At 44.1% G+C, this 20,626-nt stretch overlaps 2 protein-coding genes across 2 annotated transcripts; both read left to right on the plus strand.

The window, feature by feature from the left end:
* Positions 1-14,917: 14,917 nt before the first annotated feature.
* LOC123407181 (DIBOA-glucoside dioxygenase BX6-like) lies at positions 14,918-16,429 on the plus strand. Its single transcript, XM_045100262.1, has one exon. It carries the CDS (start codon positions 15,144-15,146, stop codon positions 16,239-16,241), a length of 1,098 nt encoding a protein of 365 aa, XP_044956197.1. The 5' UTR covers positions 14,918-15,143; the 3' UTR covers positions 16,242-16,429.
* A 363-nt stretch (positions 16,430-16,792) lies between these two features.
* Positions 16,793-20,284, plus strand: LOC123396668. The gene is made up of 7 exons (XM_045091541.1): positions 16,793-17,053; positions 17,273-17,395; positions 17,512-17,514; positions 17,643-17,663; positions 19,290-19,747; positions 20,003-20,173; positions 20,249-20,284. The coding sequence occupies exons 1-6, from the start codon at positions 16,793-16,795 to the stop codon at positions 20,073-20,075; spliced, it is 939 nt and encodes a 312-aa protein (XP_044947476.1). The 3' UTR covers positions 20,076-20,173; positions 20,249-20,284.
* The last annotated feature ends 342 nt before the right edge of the window (positions 20,285-20,626 follow it).

Genomic DNA, 20,626 nt, shown 5'->3' on the forward strand with positions numbered 1-20,626 from the left:
AGTTGGCCAAACAAAACCCACAACTCAAAGAGAATTACAAGGATATGAAATCATGCATATAAGAGATCAGAAGAAACTCAAATAAGATTAATAGATAATCTGATCATGAATCCACAATTCATCGGATCTCGACAAACACACTGCAAAAGAAGATTACATCGGATAGATCTCCATGAAGATCATGGAGCACTTGGTATTGAAGATCTAAGAGAGAGAAGAAGCCATCTAGCTACTAGCTATGGACCCGAAGGTCTATGGTGAACTACTCACACATCATCGGAGAGGCAATGGTGTTGATGAAGAAGACCTCCGTGTCCGAATCCCCCCTCCGGTAGGGCACCAAAACGTGCCCCAGATGGGATCTTGCGGAGACAGAAGCTTGCTACGGCGGAAAAGTATTTTCGTGGCTCTCTCCCGTGGTTTTAGATTTTTTTGGGGATTTATACGCAGAAGAAGTAGGGCAAAGGAGCCACAGGGGGCCCACAAGCCTGCTAGGCGCTCCCCCCAGGCCGCGGCTAGGGGGCTTGTGGCCTCCCCTGGTGCCCTTTGCCTTGGTTCTCAAGCTCCCTGCATATCTTCTGCTCCGGAAAAAATCTTTTCGGAGATTTTATTCCGTTTGGACTCCGTTTGATATTCTCCTCTGAAAAAGGTCAAAAACACGGAAAAAACAGGAACTGGCACTTGGCACTGAGTTAATAAGTTTGTCCCAAAAAAGATATAAAATGCATACAAAACATCCAAAGTTTCGCAAGATAATAGCATGGAACCATCAAAAATTATAGATACGTTGTAGACGTATCAAGCATCCCCAAGCTTAACTCCTGCTCGTCCTCGAGTAGGGAAGTGATAAAGACTGAATTTTTGATGTGGAATGCTACCTAGCATATATGTCCTTTGTAACTTCTTTCATGTGACATGAATGTTCATATCCGTAAGATTCAAAACAATAGTTTTCTATTGACGTGAAAACAATAATACTTCAAGCAAACTAGCAAGGTAATCATGAACTTTCGAAATAACAAGGCCAAAGAAAGTTATCTCTACAAAATCATATAGTCTGGCTATGCTCCATCATCCCCACACAACGAATTTAAATCATGCACAACCCCGGTATTGGCCAAGTAATTGTTTTAGCACTCTTACTTTCTCAAACCTTTTTCAACTCTCACGCGATACATGAGCGTGAGCCATGTATATAGCAATATAGGTGGAATAGAGTGTGGTGGAGGTTGTGAGGCAAAAAGGGGGAGATGGTCACATACACTCGGCGTATCAAAGGGCTATGGAGATGCCCATCAATAGATATCAATGTGAATGAGTAGGGATTACCATGCAACGGATGCACTTAGAGCTATAAGTGTGTGAAAGCTCAAAAGGAGAACTAGTGGGTGTGCATCCAACTTGCTTGCTCACGAAGACCTAGGGCAATTTTGAGGAAGCCCATCATTGGAATATACAAGCCAAGTTACATAATGAAGATTCCCACTAGTATATGGTGGTGACAAAATAAGAGACTCTCAATCATGAAGAACATGGTGCTATTATGAAGCACACGTGTGGAAAAAGATAGTAGCATTGTCCCTTCTCTATTTTTTTTGGGCTCTTTGGCCTCTTTCCATATCTCTTTTTTTTGTGTGGGCAACTTTGGCCTCTTTTTTTTATTTCCTCACATGGGATAATGCTCTAGTAATGATGATCATCACAGTTTCATTTACTCACAGCTCAATGCTTAGAACGATGATGACTCTATAGGAAATGCCTCCGGTAGTGTACCAGGATGTGCAACGATCTAGCTTGGCGTATGACATTGAAACATCTCGCTAGCTATCTTACGATCATGCAATGGCAATATGTAAGTGACGGCACAAGTCATGAGATGGAACGATGGGAGTTGCATCGCAATATATCTCGGAATGGCTATGAAAAGGCCATGATAGGTAGGTATGGTGGCTGTTTTGAGGAAGGTCTATGGTGGTTTTGTGTACCGGCGAAAGTTGCGCGGCACTAGAGAGGCTAGCAATGATGGAAGGTGAAAGTGCATCTATACCATGGACTCACATTAGTCATGAAGAACTCACATACTTATTGCGGAAGTTTTTATTAGTAATCGAAACAAAGTGCTAAACGCATACTCCTAGGGGAAGGGTTGGTAGGTGTTAACCATCGCGCGATCCCGACCGCAACACAAACGATGACAACCAATAAATCAATTATGCTCCAACTTCCTAACATAGCGGTTCACCATACGTCCATGTTACGGGAATCACAAACTTCAACACAAGTATTTCTAGATTCACAACACCCTACTAACATGACTCTTAATATTACCAAATCCATGTCTCAAAACTAATTGAGAGGAATCAAACTTCTCTTTCTAATCAATGCACAAGAATATGGAAGTTTCCTCATATCCTCTTTGGATACCTATCATCTTTAGGACTACTTTCATAGCACAAGCCAACTACCAAGTTACTCAGAGAGAACACTCTCAAAAAGATATAAGTGAAGATCGAGAGTTCTTATTTCTCCAAAATATGACACCGCCGTGCTCTAAAAGATCTAAGTGAAGCACTTAGAGAAAAGTTATCTAGCTCAAAAGATATAAGTGAAGCACATGTGAGCTAAATTGCCTAACTCAAAAGATATAAGCGAAGCTCAATGCGTATTCTAGCAAATTCACGATGAATGCATGTCTCTCTCAAAAGGTGTGCAGAAAGGATGATTGTGACACAACAAAAAGAAAAGACTCCTATAATACACGACGCTCCAAGCAAAACACATATCATGTGGTGAATAAAATATAGCTCCAAGTAATGTTACCGATGGATTGAAGACGAAAGAGGGGATGCCTTCCCGGGGCATCCCCCAGCTTAGGCTTTTTGGTGTCCTTGAATTTTTCTTGGGATGCCTTGGGAATCCACAATCTTGAGCTCTTTCCACTCTTTATCCCATTGTCCATAAGAAAATCACCCAAAACTTGAAAATTTCACAACACAAAACTTAAACAGAAACTCGTGATATCATTAGCACAAGAAAACAAACAACAGCCTCTTTAGGTACTGTAGAAAATTTGATTTCTATTTATATTGTTGTTAGATTACTGTATTATCATTTTTCCATGCCTATTACCCCCCGATACTATCCATAGTTTCATCAAAATAAGCAATCAACACAACAAAAACAGAATCTGTCAAAAACAGACCAGTGTGTAGCAATCTGTATACTTCGTATACTTCTGGTATCTCAAAAATTCTGAAAATTTACGACAACTTGGGAAATTGGCATATCAACCAGAAGCAAAAATAACCAACTCAAAATCTCTTTCTGGATAAAAATTAAAAATAATTTCATGAGCGAAAAGTTTCTGTCTTTTTCAGCACGATCAAACAACCATCACCTAAACTATTCATAAAGGTTTTACTTGGCACAAACACAAAAAACACAATCATAACAGAATTATAATTGTGTGGACGCAAAAAACAGAAAGCAGAAAAGCAAAGATAAATTCATTGGGTTGCCTCCCAACAAGCGCTATTGTTTAACGCCCTTAGCTAGGCATAAGGCGAAAGAATCACGTATCGTCGTCTTTGGTACTCAAACCATAAGTAGCCCTCATCATGCATTCATAAGGCAATCTTATTTTCTTTCTAGGAAAGTGCTCCATGCCCTTCTTTAAAGGAAATTGAAATCTAATATTCCCTTCCTTCATATCGATGATAGCACTGATAGTCCTTAGGAAAGGTCTACCAAGAATGATGGGGCATGTAGGATTGCAATCAATATCAAGCACAATGAAATCCAAGGGTACATAGTTCCTATTTGCAATAATAAGAACATCATTGATCCTTCCCATGGGTTTCTTAACAGTAGAATCCGCAAGATGCAAATTAAGAGAGCACTCATCAATCTTATTGAAGCCTAGAACATCACATAAAGACACTGGAATCACAGAAACACTAGCACCCAAATCACACAAAGCATTGCATTCATAGTTTTTTATATTGATTTTGATAGTAGGTTCCCACTCATCATGAAGTTTTCTAGGAATAGAAACTTCCAATTCAAGTTTCTCTTCAAGAGATTTCATCATAGCATCGACGGTATGATCGGTAAAGGCCTTGTTTTGGCTATAAGCATGTGGAGAGTTTAGCATGGATTGCATCAAGGAAATACATTCAATCAAAGAGAAACTATCATAATTGAATTCCTTGAAATCCAAAGTAGTAATTTCATTACTACTCAAAGTTTTGATATCATCTACTCCACTTTTAATGCTTGTAGCATCAAGATAGATGGACTCCGAATCATTGGGGCGTTTTTCAACCAAAGTGGATTCATATCCAGCCCCATCATCATTAGGTTTGACACTACAAAACAAGGATTCAATGGGAGTCACACCAAGCACTTTAAGATCTTCGTGATTCTCATCATGAGAACACGCCTTTTTAAGCCATTCATGTCTAGCACGAATTTGGGCGGTTCTTACTTTACTCTCATTCATGGAAACACGCATAGCTTTCAAAGTTTCATCCATATTGATCTTGGGAGGAGCACATATCACTTTCAAAGCATCAATATCAAGAGACATTCTATCAACGCTCCTAGCCAAATCATCAATTTTGAGTAGTTTTTCTTATATGGATGCATTCAAAATCTTTTGCGAGTTGATAAACTCTTTAATATTACTCTCTAGATCAGAGGGTAATTTATTGTAATTTCCATGAGCATTGTTGTAGGAATTGCCAAAGTTATTAGAGGGATTACTAGGAAAAGGCCTAGGAATATAGTTTCCTCTAAAAGCATTGTTGTTGCCAAAATTATTCCTACCAACAAAATTAACATCCAAGCTCTCATTGCTACTCTCAATCAAGGAAGACAAGGGCATTTCATTTGGATCTAAAGGAGCACCTTTACTAGCAAACAATTTCATTAAGTCATCCATCTTAGCACTCAACGAGTTAATTTCTTCTATAGCGTGTACTTTTTTACTAGTAGGTGACCTTTCAGTGTGCCACTGAGAATAGTTTGTCATGATATTGTCTAGGAGTTTTGTGGCTTCCCCTAATGTGATTTCCATGAAAGTTCCACCGGAGGCGGAGTCCAAGATATTTCTAGAAGCAAAGTTCAAACCAGCATAGAAGATTTGTATAATCATCCAAAGACTCAAGCCATGAGCGGGACAATTTCTAATCATCAATTTCATTCTCTCCCAAGATTGTGCAACATGTTCATGATCTAGTTGCTTAAAATTCATGATATCATTATGGAGAGAGATAATCTTAGCCGGTGGAAAATACTTGGATATATAAGCATCTTTTGCACTTGTTCCAAGAATCAATACTATTTTTGGGCAAAGATGAAAACCAAGTTTTTGCTCGATCTCTCAATGAGAACGGAAATAGCTTCAATTTAATCACATCATTATCCACATCTTTCTTATTTTGCATATCGCATAACTCAATGAAGGTATTAAGATGGGATGCGGCATCTTCACTAGGAAGGCCGGAGAATTGCTCTTTCACAACAAGATTCAGCAAAGCAGCATTGATTTCATATGATTCCGCACTAGTGGCGGGAGCAATCAGAGTACTAATAAAATCATTATTATTAGTATTCGAGAAGTCACAAAGTTTGGTGTTTTCAGTCATGGTGACTTCAGCAAGCAGACAAGCACACAAGCGAACAAAAAGCAAGCGAAAGAAAAGGGCAAACGAAAAAGGCAAATATTTTTTTTGTAATTTTTGTTTTTCAGAAGTGGGGGAGAGGAAAAAGAGAGGGAAAAAAGGAAATGCAAGAGATGAGTTTGCGACGGTTACTTGGATAAGCTTCACTTAGAATAATCTTCGGTGCCACAGATTGACACGTTGGAGGAAGACTATTCTTGACTTGATGCTCCCCGGGAATGGCGCCAGAAATTATTATTGCTACGTCTTGAGCTTGCGTTGGTTTTTCCCTTGAAGAGGAAAGGGTGATGCAGCACAGTAGCAGTAAGTATTTCCCTCAGTTTGAGAACCAAGGTATCAATCCAGTAGGAGTATCAAGCCAAGTCTCCAAAGTACATGCGCAAAACAGCAAACTTGCACCCAACGGTACAAAGGGGTTGTCAATCCCTTCATGATTGATTGCAAGGTGAGATCTGAAGGCGGAAAGTGCAACAAAGTAAAAATGTAGGGCTTAAAATATGATGTGAAGTAGACCCGGGGGCCATAGTGTTCGCTAGAGGCTTCTCTCATGATAGCAAAGATTACGGTGGGTGAACGAATTACTGTCGAGCAATTGATAGAACCGCGCAAAGTCATGACGATATCTAAGGCAATGATCATACATATAGGCATCATGTCCGAGACAAGTAGACCGATACTTTCTGCATCTACTACTATTACTCCACACATCGACCGCTATCCAGCATGCATCTAGTGTATTGAGTTCATAACAAACAGAGTAACGCCTTAAGCAAGATGGCATGATGTAGAGGGATAAATTCATGCAATAGATATAAACTCCATATTTTTACCCTTGATGGCAACAACATGATGCGTGCCTCGCTACCCCTTTTGTCACTGGGCGAGGTCACCGCACGGTATGAACCCAAAACCAAGCACTTCTCCCATTGCAAGAATTATAGATCAAGTTGGCCAAACAAAACCCACAACTCGAAGAGAATTACAAGGATATGAAATCATGCATATAAGAGACCAGAAGAAACTCAAATAAGATTCCTACATAATCTGATCATAAATCCACAATTCATCGGATCTCGACAAAACACACCGCAAAAGAAGATTACATCGGATAGGTCTCCATGAAGATCATGGAGAACTTGGTATTGAAGATCCAAGAGAGAGAGGAAGCCATCTAGCTACTAGCTATGGACCTGAAGGTCTATGCTGAACTACTCACGCATCATCGGAGAGGCAATGGTGTTGATGAAGAAGCCCTCCGTGTCCGAATCCCCCCTCCGGCAGGGCACCAGAACGTGCTCCAGATGGGATCTTGCGGAGATAGAAGCTTGCGGTGGCGGAAAAGTATTTTCGTGGCTCTCTCCCGTGGTTTCAGATTTTTCGGGGATTTATAGGCGGAAGAGGTAGGGAAAAGGAGCCACAGGTGCCCCACAAGCCTGTTAGGCACGGACGCCCCCCAGGGCGCGGCTAGGGGGCTTGTGGCCTCCCCTGGTTACCCTTAGCCTTGGTTCTCAAGCTCCCTGCATATCTTCTGCTCCGGAAAAAATCTTTTCGGAGATTTTATTCCATTTGGACTCCGTTTAATATTCTCCTCTAAAAAAGGTCAACAACATGAAAACAACAGGAACTGGCACTTGGCACTGAGTTAATAAGTTAGTCCAAAAAAAGATATAAAATGCATACAAAACATCCAAAGTTTGACAAGATAATAGCATTGAACCATCAAAAATTATAGATACGTTGGAGACGTATCAATAAGTCACCATTAAGAAAAGCTCGACTTGTCGCAAAGATGTTTTCGACAAGATCAAAGAGTTGACTATGATGTGACTTTCTCACTCGTAGCGATGCTAAAAGTCTGTTGGAATTATGTTAGTAGTTGCTGCATTATTTGTGAAATATTGTGTATAGGAAGTCAAAACATTGTTTCCTCGACGGTTTCCTTGAGGAAAGATTGTATGTGATACAATCAGAAGGTTTTGTCGATCCTAAGATACTAACAAGTATGCAAGCACCAGTGATCCTTTTATGGACTGATGCAAGCATCTCGGAGTTGGAATATATGCTTTGATGAGATGATCAAAGCTTTTGGGTTTGTGCAAGGTTTATGAGAAACTTGTATTTCCAAAGAAGTGAGTGGGAGCACTATAGAATTTCTGATAAGTATATGTGGTTGACATATTGTTGATCGAAAGTAATGTAGAATTTATGTAAAGCATAAAGTTTGTTTGAAAGGGGTTTTTCAAAGGAAGACCTGGATAGAGCTACTTGAATAGTGAGCATCAAGATCTATGGAGATAGATCAAAATGCTAAACAAAACTTTCAAATGAAATGCATGCCTTGACAAGTTTTTGAAAGACTTCAAAATAGATCAGCAAAGAAGGAGTTCTTGGTTGTGTTGTAAGGTGTGAATTTGAGTAAGACTCAAAAGCCCGACCACGGCAGAAGAAAGAGAAAGGACGAAGGTCGTACCCTATGCCTTAGCCGTAGACTCTACAGTATGCCATGATGTGTACCGCACCTGATGTGTGCGTTGCCACAAGTCTGTTAAGAGGTACAGAGAGTGATCCAGGATTGAATCACTAAACAACGGTCAAAGTTATCCTTAGTAACTAATGGACTAAGGAATTTTTCTCGATTATGGAGGTGGTTAAAGAGTTCGTCGTAAAGGGTTACGTTGATGCAAGCTTTGACACTAATCCGAATAACTATGAGTAGTAAAACGGATTCGTATAGTAGAGTAGATATTTGGAGTATTTCCGAATAACATGCAGTAGCAGCATCTATAAGATGACATAAAGATTTGTAAGTCACACATGGATCTGAAAGATTCAGAACCGTTGACTAAAACCTCTCTCACGAGCAAGACGTGATCAGACCCCAGAACTATATGGGTGTTGGATTCATTAAAATCACATGATGATGTGAACTGGATTATTGAGTCTAGTGCAAGTGGGAGACTGTTGGAAAGATGCCCTAGAGGCAATAATAAATTATTTATTATTATATTTCCTTGTTCATAATAATCTTTTATTATCCATGCTAGAATTGTATTGATTGGAAACTCAAATACATGTGTGGATACATAGACAACACACTGCCCCTAGTGAGCCTCTAGTTGACTAGTTCGTTGATCAAAGCTGGTCAAGGTTTCCTGGCCATATGCAAGTGTTGTCACTTGATAACGGGATCACATCATTAGGAGAATCATGTGATGGACAAGACCCAAATTATATAGGCAGCATATTTATCGTGTCATTTTATTGCTATTGTTTTTTGCGTGTCAAGTATTTGTTCCTATGACCATGAGATCATATAACTCACTGGCACCGGAGGAATACCTTGTGTGCATCAAATGTCACAACGTAACTGGGTGACTATAAAGGTGTTCTATAGGTATCTCTGAAGGTGTCCGTTGAGTTAGTATGGATCAAGACTAGGATTTGTCACTCCGTGTGACAGAGAGGTATCTCGGGGACCACTCGGTAATACAACATCACACACAAGCCTTGCAAGCAATGTGACTAAGTGTAAGTCACGGGATCTTGTATTACGGAATGAGTAAAGAGACTTGCTGGTAACGATATTGAAATAGGTATGCGGATAACACCGATCAAATCTCGGGCAAGTAACATACCGAAGGACAAAGGGATTGACATACGGGATTATATGAATCCTTGACACTGAGGTTTAATCGATAAGATCTTCGGAGAATATGTAGGATCCAATATGGGCATCCAGGTCCCGCTATTGGATATTGACCGAGGAGTACCTCGGGGCATGTCTACATAGTTCTTGAACCCGCAGGGTGTGCACACTTAAGGTTCGATGATGTTTCGGTATAGTTGAGTTATAGGTGTTGGTAACCTAAAGTTGTTCGGAGTCCCGGATGAGATCCAGGACGTCACGAAGAGCTCCGAAATGGTCCGGAGGTAAATATTAATATATACGAAGTCCTATTTTGGTCACGGGAAAAGTTTCGGACTCATCGGTAGTGTACCCGGGGTGCCGCGAGGGGTTCCGGGGACCATCGGGAGGGGTGTCACGCCCCAAGGGGTCTCATGGGATATGGGAAGAGATAAACCAGCACCTAGTGGGCTGGAATAAGTTCCCACTACGGCCCATAAGGTTTGAGAAGGAAAAACACAAGGTGGAAAGAGTTTCCAAGTGGGAAGGTGGAATCCTACTCCAAGTAGGATTGGAGTAGGACTCCTCCACCTCCAATTTCGGCCAAACCTTGGGGTTTTGAGGCTGCCTCCTCCCCTTCCTCCCTCCTATATATAGTGGTGATTTAGGGCTGATTTGGGACAACTTTTTGCCACGTGCAACTCAGATCTAGACACCATAGTTCTTCCTCTAAATCGTATTTCTGCGGAGCTCGGTCGGAGCCCTGGAGGATTAGATCGTCACCACCACTGGAGCGCCGTCACGCTGCCGGAGAACTCTTCTATCTCTCCACCCCCTCTTGCTGGATCAAGAAGGTGGAGATCGTCATCGAGCTGTACGTGTGCTGAACGCGGAGGTGCCATCCGTTCGGCACTAGATCGGAACGGATCATGAGATGGATCGCGAGATGGTTCGTGGGACGGATCACGAGACGGGTAGTGGGATAGATCGCGGGACGGTTCGTGGGACGGTTTGTGGGGCGGTTCGAGGGACATGAAGACGTTCCACTACATCAACCGCGTTTCTTAACGCTTCCTGCTGTGCGGTCTACAAGGGTACGTAGATCCAAATCTCGTCTTGTAGATGGACATCACCATGATAGGTCTTCGTGTGCGTAGGATTTTTTTTGTTGCCCATGCAACATTCCCCAACAGTTCCAAAGGCGCATATATAATTCAAGAAACATTTGATGTTATGTTGATCACAAACTTATACTTAAGGGAGTTCATTTCTCCCTAACTTGAACCCACACATGGAATTTCTCCCTAAATTTCGAGTATGCTCAAAAATACCCCTCTTCCGTCAAGTTTCCTTATAGAAATTATGTGATTTTTTTTTACTTTTTCTTCGCCTGTAGGTTCTCTTGCTCAGAATTTGGAAGCGGACAAGTGCCATGGTGAACTACTTTGAGCTTTGATGAAGTGCATATGAAGGCAAATGTTGCTGGAGGTTACATATGCATGTAGCAAAGCTTTACCTTCAAATTCTCTGAATTATTTCATGTGACATTTCTTGCCTATAGGTTCTATCTTATTTTATGTTGCTTGCTGGCTTATGAGCAAGGCTAGGGATGTATACACTTAGAGCAACTCTAGCAGACTCCGCATCAGTCCGGCCCGCAAAATGTGTTTGCAGTTTGCGAAAAAACGCCTTTGCGGGCCGGCGCGCACGGCCGCTGATGCAGACCCCGCATAACGGACCCGTAAAAAAGCATATTCACGGAATATGCTTTTTTACAGGTCGGCTTTGCGGGGTCTGCTCTGGCGCAGCTCCTCTCAGCCCGGAAAACCAAAATTTGCACCACATCTTTGCTAGAATAATGCATTTCTTTGCTTTTCCAACAACATTTGGATACATAAACATCACCACATCTTTGCTAGAATAGCAAGACCAAAGAAAACAAAAACCACAAGTATGCATTTTAGAAGATTTCCAACTTCCATAACTTCTCCAACTAGTTGAAACAATATCTTCTCCATGCACTCATTGTTGATCTGCGGATTCTTCATCTTGCATTCTTCATTCGTCATCTTTGGTTCGGAAGAAGTAGGCGTTGCACATGCAGCCGCATCATTGTTTTTTATTCTACTAAGGAGTGCATCGACATCTATTAACTTTCTTTCTATCAATAAATCAATGTATTCGCCTTCCCAAAACCAAAATGAGCATCCATATTCCTACACAAAAGAATAACCATGTTCGGAATGACGATCTGCAATTGAAGCAAAGAATGAGATATCGCAAGCGCACGTACCCCGTTGTTTTTGCGTTTGAAGAACACCCATCCGGGGTGGTTCGGCGTGCCCGAAGTAAGCCGCGGCACTGTCCACGTGCAGTCGTCACACTGTATGAGCAGCAACGGCGAGCCACAGAGCCGCTGCACGAGCGCCGAGCCCGGTGGACGGCGGGACGAATCCATGCCCGCAAATCATCGGCGGCACCGGGAGGACGAACACGTCCTTGCATGCGCTGATGTGCCCTTGCCGGGGCTGCGGGAGATGCTCCCCGACCACTCCATCGCTTGGCGCAGCCACCGACGGTCGGCAAAAGCCAAATCTGGCGGCCAGAATCTTGGGCGAAGGGGGGAGAGGGGAGGTGGTTGGTGGGGGAAAGCGCGGGCTGAAATGTCCCCCAGCAACCGCTTCCCGCTTATATGCATGGCACCACAGTAGCGAGGGGGGAACCCACGAATACACGGGTTGGGACCGAGATTTTACCGTGCCCCGCAAAAATATTTCCGGGGCACGATGCGGGGTCTCGTCGGGCAGGTTTTTCTGCCCCGATCCATACTTTGACGGTTATTTTGCGGGCCGGGGCAGGATGCGGGGTCTGCTAGAGTTGCTCTTATAGTCCAACAACCAGAGATAGATTTGCTATTCGCCTACCTACATAATTGTATAAATCAATGATGATGTATAGAAAAATATATTTTCTATATGCTGTTATATGTACGTGTGAACAATATATATAAATAGAACAGTGTTGTGTACTTCACAGTTATTATTGTACGTGTTTTTTTTTAAATCTGAAAATTGCTAGTAGTGATGGGCAGAGCACAGTTCTCGCCACTCATGCATCTTACTTCAGTGCACACTTGCTCCACACTTGTTGCATTCTTTAGTAGTGGCGGGTTATAGTTAATGCCCGCCACACTTGTTGTGGTGCATTCTTTAGTAGTGGCGGGTTATAGTTAATGCCCGCCACTTCTAATTGATTACCAGCGGCGGGCGTCGGCCTTTTAGCAGTGGCGGTGGGGGGGTCAGTGGCTGGCTGGCCTGGACCCCTAGCCCGTCATTGATGGTCATTTTGCACCCGCCAGTGCTAGCCATTTCTATAGTAGTGATGGCAACAACCCATACTTCAACCAGCCTTAGCGAAGGTGACACATACTACGACAATCGTTTGCGAAAGCTGTGACCTTATGGCGACGAGGTTGTAAGCCTGCAACCGGTTCATGGCACAGCTGCATCTGGTTCATGGCGGAGATGCATTCGTGATGACTCGTCTTACGAACGTTGTCGGAAAATGCTGCAACCATAGAGCACTGAGCTACCGGGTCATGGCAGAGCCACAACACGCCATCGTTGTTGCTATGACCATGCCTGGTGATGCCATGATGGCCACCCGATGCCCACAGGAGATGTTTCGACGGGCACTACAAAATGATGACAACACAAAGTTTGCTATGACCGTGGTCGGCAACGCTACAATGGGCCACCCAGATTGTTGGGACGGCGACAACACCGTGCTACAACAGATGCGGGCATGGTTGCGACGACAACGGCCTCAAACCCACGACAACGACGACTTGTTGATGCGCGCCACTGCGAGCAAGCAATGAATCGTTGGGTGCGGTGAGGAAGAGCGAGTGGAGCGGTGACTCTATGCGGTTGGTGCGAGGTGATGAGGATAAGGATGATTGGACAAGAAAGGAGAGAGTGACATGTTCATGGGGAGAGGAATCAAATGGTCTTCATTTGCCTTAATCGGACGGCTGCGCGGCGACCGACCAGACTCTTACACCGGCCGCCCGACGAAAAAGTTTTTTTACTAGTTCAGGGATGTACCTGTGCTTGATCCACCGCTCGTCACTCGTGTCAAGATTCGTGGGATGATTCGGCGTATAAACATGTAATCTCTTATATCTATTGAATACATCTAACAAGCAGTGATAAAATGTACAAAAACAGGCATGGACCCATTAATGTGCAGCTTTTACATGGAGGACTGTGGGTGCAGCAGCACATGCACTCTAAAGTATTCTCTCTCTCTCCATGCAAAAAGCTTCCATTTAATTTCAATGTGAAAATTTGGATGATAGATATCTTTTGAATCAAAAATTCAAATTTAATATTTTTATATATTCAAAATTATAGCGAGAAGATCTTTAGAACAACATCCATTTTGGATACATTTGAACTAGTTTTAATTTCATTGATTTCAAAAACATATTTCACTCAATTCAAAACGTAGATTTCACTCGTATAAAAATGATGTCACTAATTTCAAATGATTTCACTCATTTCCGAAAACAGATTTCACTAATTTCAAAAGATTCCACTAATTTAAAAAATAGTTTCCTCTCATTTCAATGATTAGTCATGTTTAAGTTAAATTCAAAATCCAATTTCATTTACTTCCAAAAAGTGATTTTCTTGAAATTTAAATATGTTGAGTGAAATAACTTTCACATGTTGACAAATATAAGTTTCACATTAACTGAAAAACATATTTCACTTATTTTTTCACCATATTTTACTCATTTCAAACAACAAATTTCGCTTATTTCAAATTATTTGACTCATTTCTAAAAAACATATTTCACTAATTTCAATGAAAAGTTGCATTACAATTACAAGTAAAATCCAATTTTACTATGTTCCAAAACATGATTTTCATGAAATTCAAATAAGTGTGAAATATCTTTCATAAGTTCTAACAAATATCATTTCATATATTTGAAATATTCTATTTCTCACGTTGAAACAATCAATTTAACATGTTTGAAAGAACACGTTTCACATATTTTCACTCATTCCAAACAAAAGATTTTGCTGGAATATGTGTGAAATTAAACGTTACCATTTAATGTGTTTCTAAATCTATCCAATGTTGATCTTGTTTTAAAGGTCTTAGTGTTAAGACTTCAAATATATAAAATGTTTCAAAAACAAAATTATGTTTAAAAGATATAAACTATTAGAAATGTTAAAGAGAAAATAAATAGATGAATTTAGAGGATGATGAATGAGACGGATATGTCATTTTCATACATTTACAGCAAAGAAATACACTGAGATACAAAGATGTGAGACCCATGCAGTTTTTTACTCCCTCCGTTCCGAAATATAAGTCTTTACAGCGATTTACTAGATGTCTATATACGGAGAAAATGATTGAATCTATAATTTAAAGCATGTCTATATATATTCGTATGTAGTCCATTAGTGAAACCTTTAAAAGCATTTATATTTAGGAACGGAGGGAGTAGTCGGTAAGATTCTATTGGTCGAAGAACCACCGGTAGTTCCCGGCTCGGTAAAAAACACTTTACGGCCGTCCGGGGCACAAGATCGGCCAAACGTGATATTTTCCATTGAACTTTGGTTGGTTGTTCGCTATGTACTAAGATGACAGTTGACGTACACGCGCGTGCGAGGCGTGTACGTACACATCACCGATTGACTGATTGAAGCACAGCAGCAATCAAAGCAACCTACGAACTCTCACGCGGACCAACACTCTGTCTGTGATCCCCCAATCTCCGCCACAGAGCACCGTCGCCGGCCGGCAACATGTCCGCCACCGCTAAAGGTGAAGCCGGCTACGACCGCCGCCAGGAGCTCCAGGCGTTCGACGACACCAAGGCCGGCGTCAAGGGCCTCGTCGACGCCGGGGTCACCACCGTCCCGCCCATCTTCCACCACCCTCCCGACTCCCTCTCCACTTCCTCCACCGCCGCCACCATCCCGGTCATCGACCTCTCGGGCAGCCGACCCGACGTGGTCGGCCAGGTGCGGGCGGCGGCCGAGACGGTGGGCTTCTTCCAGGTGGTCAGCCACGGCGTACGGGCCGGCCTCCTCGCCGAGATGCTCGCGTCCGTGCGGCGGTTCCACGAGTCGCCGGCCGAGGCCAAGACGCCGTACTACACCCGGGACCTCGCCAGGAAGGTCAGGTTCAACTCCAACTTCGACCTCTTCCAGTCGCCCGCGGCCAATTGGCGCGACACCCTCTTCTGCCAGGCGTTCCCGGACCCGCCGGAGCTGGAGGAGCTCCCCGCCGCCGTGCGGGACGTCCTGCTGGAGTATGGCGACGCGGTACGGCGGCTCGCCGTCCGGGTGCTGGAGCTGGTGTCGGAGGCCATGGGGCTGGCGCCGGGCCGGCTGGGGAAGATGGGCTGCGCGGATGGCCTCAGCGTGGTGAGCAACTACTACCCGCCGTGCCCGCAGCCGCACCTCACCCTCGGCACCAGCCGGCACTCCGACCCGGCGTTCCTCACCGTGCTCCTCCAGGACGACATGGCCGGCCTCCAGGTGCTCGTCGACGTCGAAGACGGTGAGAAGCGGTCGGCGTGGGCGGACGTCCCTCCGGTGCCTGGCGCTCTGGTGATCAACGTCGGCGACCTGCTGCAGCTGGTGAGCAACGGGAGGCTGAAGAGCGTGGAGCACCGGGTGGTGGCCAACAGGAGCAGGGACAGGGCCAGGATCTCGGTGGCGGCGTTCTTCAATGCCGACCTGAGGAGGAAGACGGCGGTGTACGGCCCCATCGAGGAACAGGTGTCCTCGTCGGCGCCGCCGCTGTACAGGAGCATCACGGTGGGGGAATTCCTCTCTCACTACGACGGCAAAGGCCTTGACGGACGCCCGGCGCTGGACCACCTCCTTCTTCCTTGATCAGTGGTCGGTTTGAAACAATGCCGTGAATTTCTAGCTGGACTTGTTTTCTGAATTCGGATGCTGTCTGCTAGTAATAAATCAGATGCTGTCAAATAGGAGTATTTCTGAATCAGCGTTATGCAATACTGAGCAAAATACAGCACCAGATTTGCTAGAGTTTATGAATATAATGTGCATTTGTAACATCTCTACTATTAAAGCAGGATGTGCCGTCGTGATGGTTCAACCAACGTGATGGTTCGACCTCCCAGCTCTCGATCCCACCTCGCAAGAAAGAAAAAAAAACATCGTACGATCTACCTCCCACGTCTCCCCTCTTTCCCTCGTCCCCCCATCCGACGGGATCCCGCACTTCCCGACCCCTTCCCCGCACTCGTGCGAACCGCTCCTCTCGCGCAGCCGCACCACCCCCACGCCGGCACCGCGCCCTCTCCCTTCCCACCGGCCCTCCTCGCTGCCGCCATCGCCCTCGCGGCTCCTTTCCCCGTCGCCGAACCGCTCCCACGCTCGCGCAGCCGCCGGTGCCACCGCTCGCCCCGCCCCCACTGATGCCGCCGCTCGCCCCGCCCACACCGATGCCGCCGCTCGCCCCCGTCACCGCCGGTGGCGCCGCTTGCCCACGCCCCCGCCGGTGTCGCCGCTCGCCCACGCCCCCGCCGATGCCGCCGCTCGCCCCCGTCACCGCCGTTGGCGCCGTTCGCCCACGCCCCCCGCCGGTGTCGCCGCTCGCCCACGCCCCCGCCGGTGCCGCCGGTGCAGCTGTTCGCCCACGACCCCGCCGGTGCCACCGCTCGCCCCCGCCCCCGCCGGTTTGTGGAACGATTCTAGAAGGAATCATTTTGGGCGCTTTGATGCGTAGTTTGGGGTTCTTCACAGGGATGTATGGGATTCCAATGCTTTCTTTGCTCTGGATAGTGGATATGTTGTAGCAGATTCCAATCTTCGTGTAGGTTCCATTTGTTGATGGATTTTGTCGGAGAATATTTCTTTGTTTACCTCAACTGAATTCTGTAGAATGGCCAATTTAGGCTACGCTTGACGCCATGTTGGGATTTACAGGATGGTATGTTGGTGACATTACATATGATATATCGGCATACAGCAATGTTCATCGCTCATTGCGGTTACCTTTTGGTTTACACTGGTTCTATGTCAGAGGAAGTTGTTTTCATAGAAATTTTGCGAGGTCATATTTGTGCAATAGAGGGTTATACCTTGTACTAGATGTTTCGCTATAACCTTTTTGATGTGAGTTTTTTTCTGCCAGAATGTAAAGTTAAATTACTAACACACTTGTACTTTTATCTGATGAGCATTTCACATGATTTTGCTACGTTTAAATATCAATGAAGTTTTGCTGTAATTTTGGATGTCTTTATCTAAACTATAATTGTGCAGTCTGCTTATGAAGCACAAAGAGTATCCTGAATGCCAACGAAAAACAATTATCCTGTCATTTAAATGCTGAAAGGCATAAAAGTCAATACTTCTATTACATTGCTGCCATGCCATTTTTTCTGATACATAACATGCCTTTCAAAGATATATGCTTGGGAACTGATTTATTTTCTCCCCGTTTGAGTCATTAATTACGTCAACAAGCTACTGTCTATTACAGGTTACGGATGAAATTTATTCAGAGCTGAAGTCCATGGCACATATTGATCAAGGGGTTTGTTCCTATTATTTGTATAATATGGATTTCTCTGTTCCCTTTCTGCATTTAAGTAGAGATTTTCGAATTAAGAAGCATCGCTCACAATTTCATTTGGCATGGAATTAGTACAAAGAGTGTCGGACGCCAAATGTCATGGGTCCAGATAGCTTATTACAAACATGCATACGTTGTAGAACCTCTAACCAGCACCGCCACCTTACTGTCTTTGCAACTATGACGGCAGAACACACCAACCTAACAGAAAACTGGACAAGTAAGTTACAACAAACATCAAACATAGAAGATTGGGACCAAACCTAAATGTCGACATCACTCCGAGAACTTTCAAGTTCATTTCTCATCAAACTGCAAAAAACAAAATCATATGTGCAAAATTTACGTGCTAACAAAAAATAAATTTATCTTTGTAGTTTGATTGCTACCATCTTCTTTTTAAAAGGAAGTTCGCAAATAACTCGTCAACAAGATTAGGCACAAGAACGCACTCCTCCAGGAAATCGAAAAACAGGTAAGTTATTTACACTATGCAACACTTTTCTTTGGTTTTGTTGTCTCCTACTATTATATATACCGCTGTATTTGATATCTCCGGATGATTCTTTCTTGTTCATTTAAAGTTTGATGATCTCCAAAACATCAAGTTACGAAACGAAACACTGCAAAGCTCAGCAGAGAACGTCAATGGCATCCGCCTTCCATTTGTATTGGTCAAGGTTTTTTTTTCTTGCGCTGCAACTGTCGGAGATGCTTAACCCAGTCAGTTGCAACTAAGCTGTAACATATATAACTGTATCTAGATCACCCTTGTACTCAACTTGCAGTCTGACATTCCCATGTTTACAACTACTGACCTAATGTAGCAACGTAGATTACAACAAGCAGTAGTTAGTAGGGGAAATGCACTCGAGCTCCTAGGTATCACACACCCCTATATGAATATAGCCTTTAAAAAATACCAGGAAATTTCAAAAAATTCTGAAATTTTGGGATATTAAGCCTGGGTGCCCATTGTACACCCGGTTTCAGTTTCGTGCGGAATGGGTGCCCATGGTATCCGTGGTGAAGGAAATACGGTCCGGCATATGATTCATCCAAATAGTTTTTTTCTATACATAGGATTTTTTTTAGTTTTTTAACGAGATTACCACGGGCACCCATTCTAAAACTGAACACGGGTGTACAATGAGCACCCATGTTTGAAATCCCAAAATTCCACAATTGAAATTTCCTGGGTTTTTTAATGCTATATTCAAGGGGTGTGTGGCTACTTTATTTAGTACTAGGTGCTACAAATTGATAAACTTTTATTCAAGATGAATATTTCGGGTTCAAATTCTGATATTTTTGCGTTTTGGATTGGTCTACAGCTAGCTAGAGCCGCAGCCTTCCCCCGCCTCGCTTGCGTAGCGGGACGCCCTCCGCGCCGCCGAGGAGTTCTTCTATGGCTTGTTCGAGCGGGACGCCGCGCTGCGGGGTACTACGAGCCGAGCCCCGAGGAGGGGGAGTTCCGGTGCGTGGGGAGGAAGAGGAAGGGAAGGAGCCAGACCAGGAGGTTCCGGGACTGCATCAGCCTCGTGCACCACGCGCGCGACGCCAAGCACTGCGGGAGGCCGCTGGCGCACCGCGCGCTCGCCGCCGTCGTCTGTCGCGTGCTCGGCTGGGACGTCAAGCAGCTGCACAGCATCGTCATCGACCCCCGCGGCACCTCGGCCAGGCCCTCCTCGCCAGGTTGTAAGACTGCATCACCGACCAACGAGCTCTATTTGCCATTTGATGATAAGCAACGAAAAATACTCATGGACTGGTTTTCTTTATTAAGACGAAGGTAAGAAGAGACACATCAGAGGAAGAATATGGACTTGTGCGATAGTAAGGGGAGGATCGAGCAGAACACACAAACTCCTGAATAAGTTCTCGTCATTTTCTCCTCCTTCTGCCTCCCCATATACAAATTAAGAGGGATACAACCTACATATTCACTTGTTCTCTTAAGCCATTAACCTGCTGTAAATTAATAGGTATCCTTTTCTACAAATTAAGAGGTATCCTTTTCTTATCATGTTTTCTTCCTTCATTTCAGTGATGCTGCCAGATTTGTAGAGAAGGTTGACCCACCGAAGGGCCTGTTGCTGACATCAGCAATGCGGATTTAGGAACAAATAGAGTTGCAAGTCAAGAAGGGTATTCTCCTTGGAAAGAAGAATTGGAGTGCTTAGTTCGTGGTGGGTTGCCAATGGCTTTGAGAGGAGAGGTAAGATTTACTTTTCTGTTTAAATGATAATTTTGGTTCAATGATACTGATGGTCCATTTGCTTTGTGAGGACAGCTATGGCAAGCTTTTGTAGGTATTGGAGCTCGGCGAGTGAAAGGGTACTACCAGAGTCTCCTTGGGATAGATGATGGAGGCGGAGACAGCAAAGGTTCTGATTTAATTTCACGAAATAAATAGTTTCCAAAAGTAGATCGATTCAGGCATAAGCTACTTTGATTACATGACTAAAGGTTTCAGATTTATATCCCTAGGCAAAGTAAACCTCTTAATTTGTTGCTGGAGGTAGGCCCCCACCTCGTCGGTTGTGCTATGGTGTGATGTATGTGATGGTACCATCTTGTTATCATCATCAATGGGAAGTTTGCAATCTGATTGTAAGCATGACTGTATGTGATGGCAACGACCTCTCCGGCACCACCACCACCGTCACCG

The sequence above is a fragment of the Hordeum vulgare genome, chromosome 1H, assembly GCF_904849725.1.
Source record: "Hordeum vulgare subsp. vulgare chromosome 1H, MorexV3_pseudomolecules_assembly, whole genome shotgun sequence".
Taxonomy (NCBI): Eukaryota; Viridiplantae; Streptophyta; class Magnoliopsida; order Poales; family Poaceae; genus Hordeum; species Hordeum vulgare.

Coding starts and splice junctions, on each gene's coding strand:
- LOC123407181 (XM_045100262.1), top strand. CDS start 15,144: ATGTCCGCCACCGCTAAAGGTGAAGCCGGCTACGACCGCCGCCAGGAG.
- LOC123396668 (XM_045091541.1), top strand. CDS start 16,793: ATGCCGCCGCTCGCCCCGCCCACACCGATGCCGCCGCTCGCCCCCGTC. Junction 17,664..19,289: donor CTGCTTATGAAGCACAAAGA/GTATCCTGAATG, acceptor ATTGGTCTACAG/CTAGCTAGAGCCGCAGCCTT. Junction 19,748..20,002: donor TTTTCTTTATTAAGACGAAG/GTAAGAAGAGAC, acceptor CCTTCATTTCAG/TGATGCTGCCAGATTTGTAG.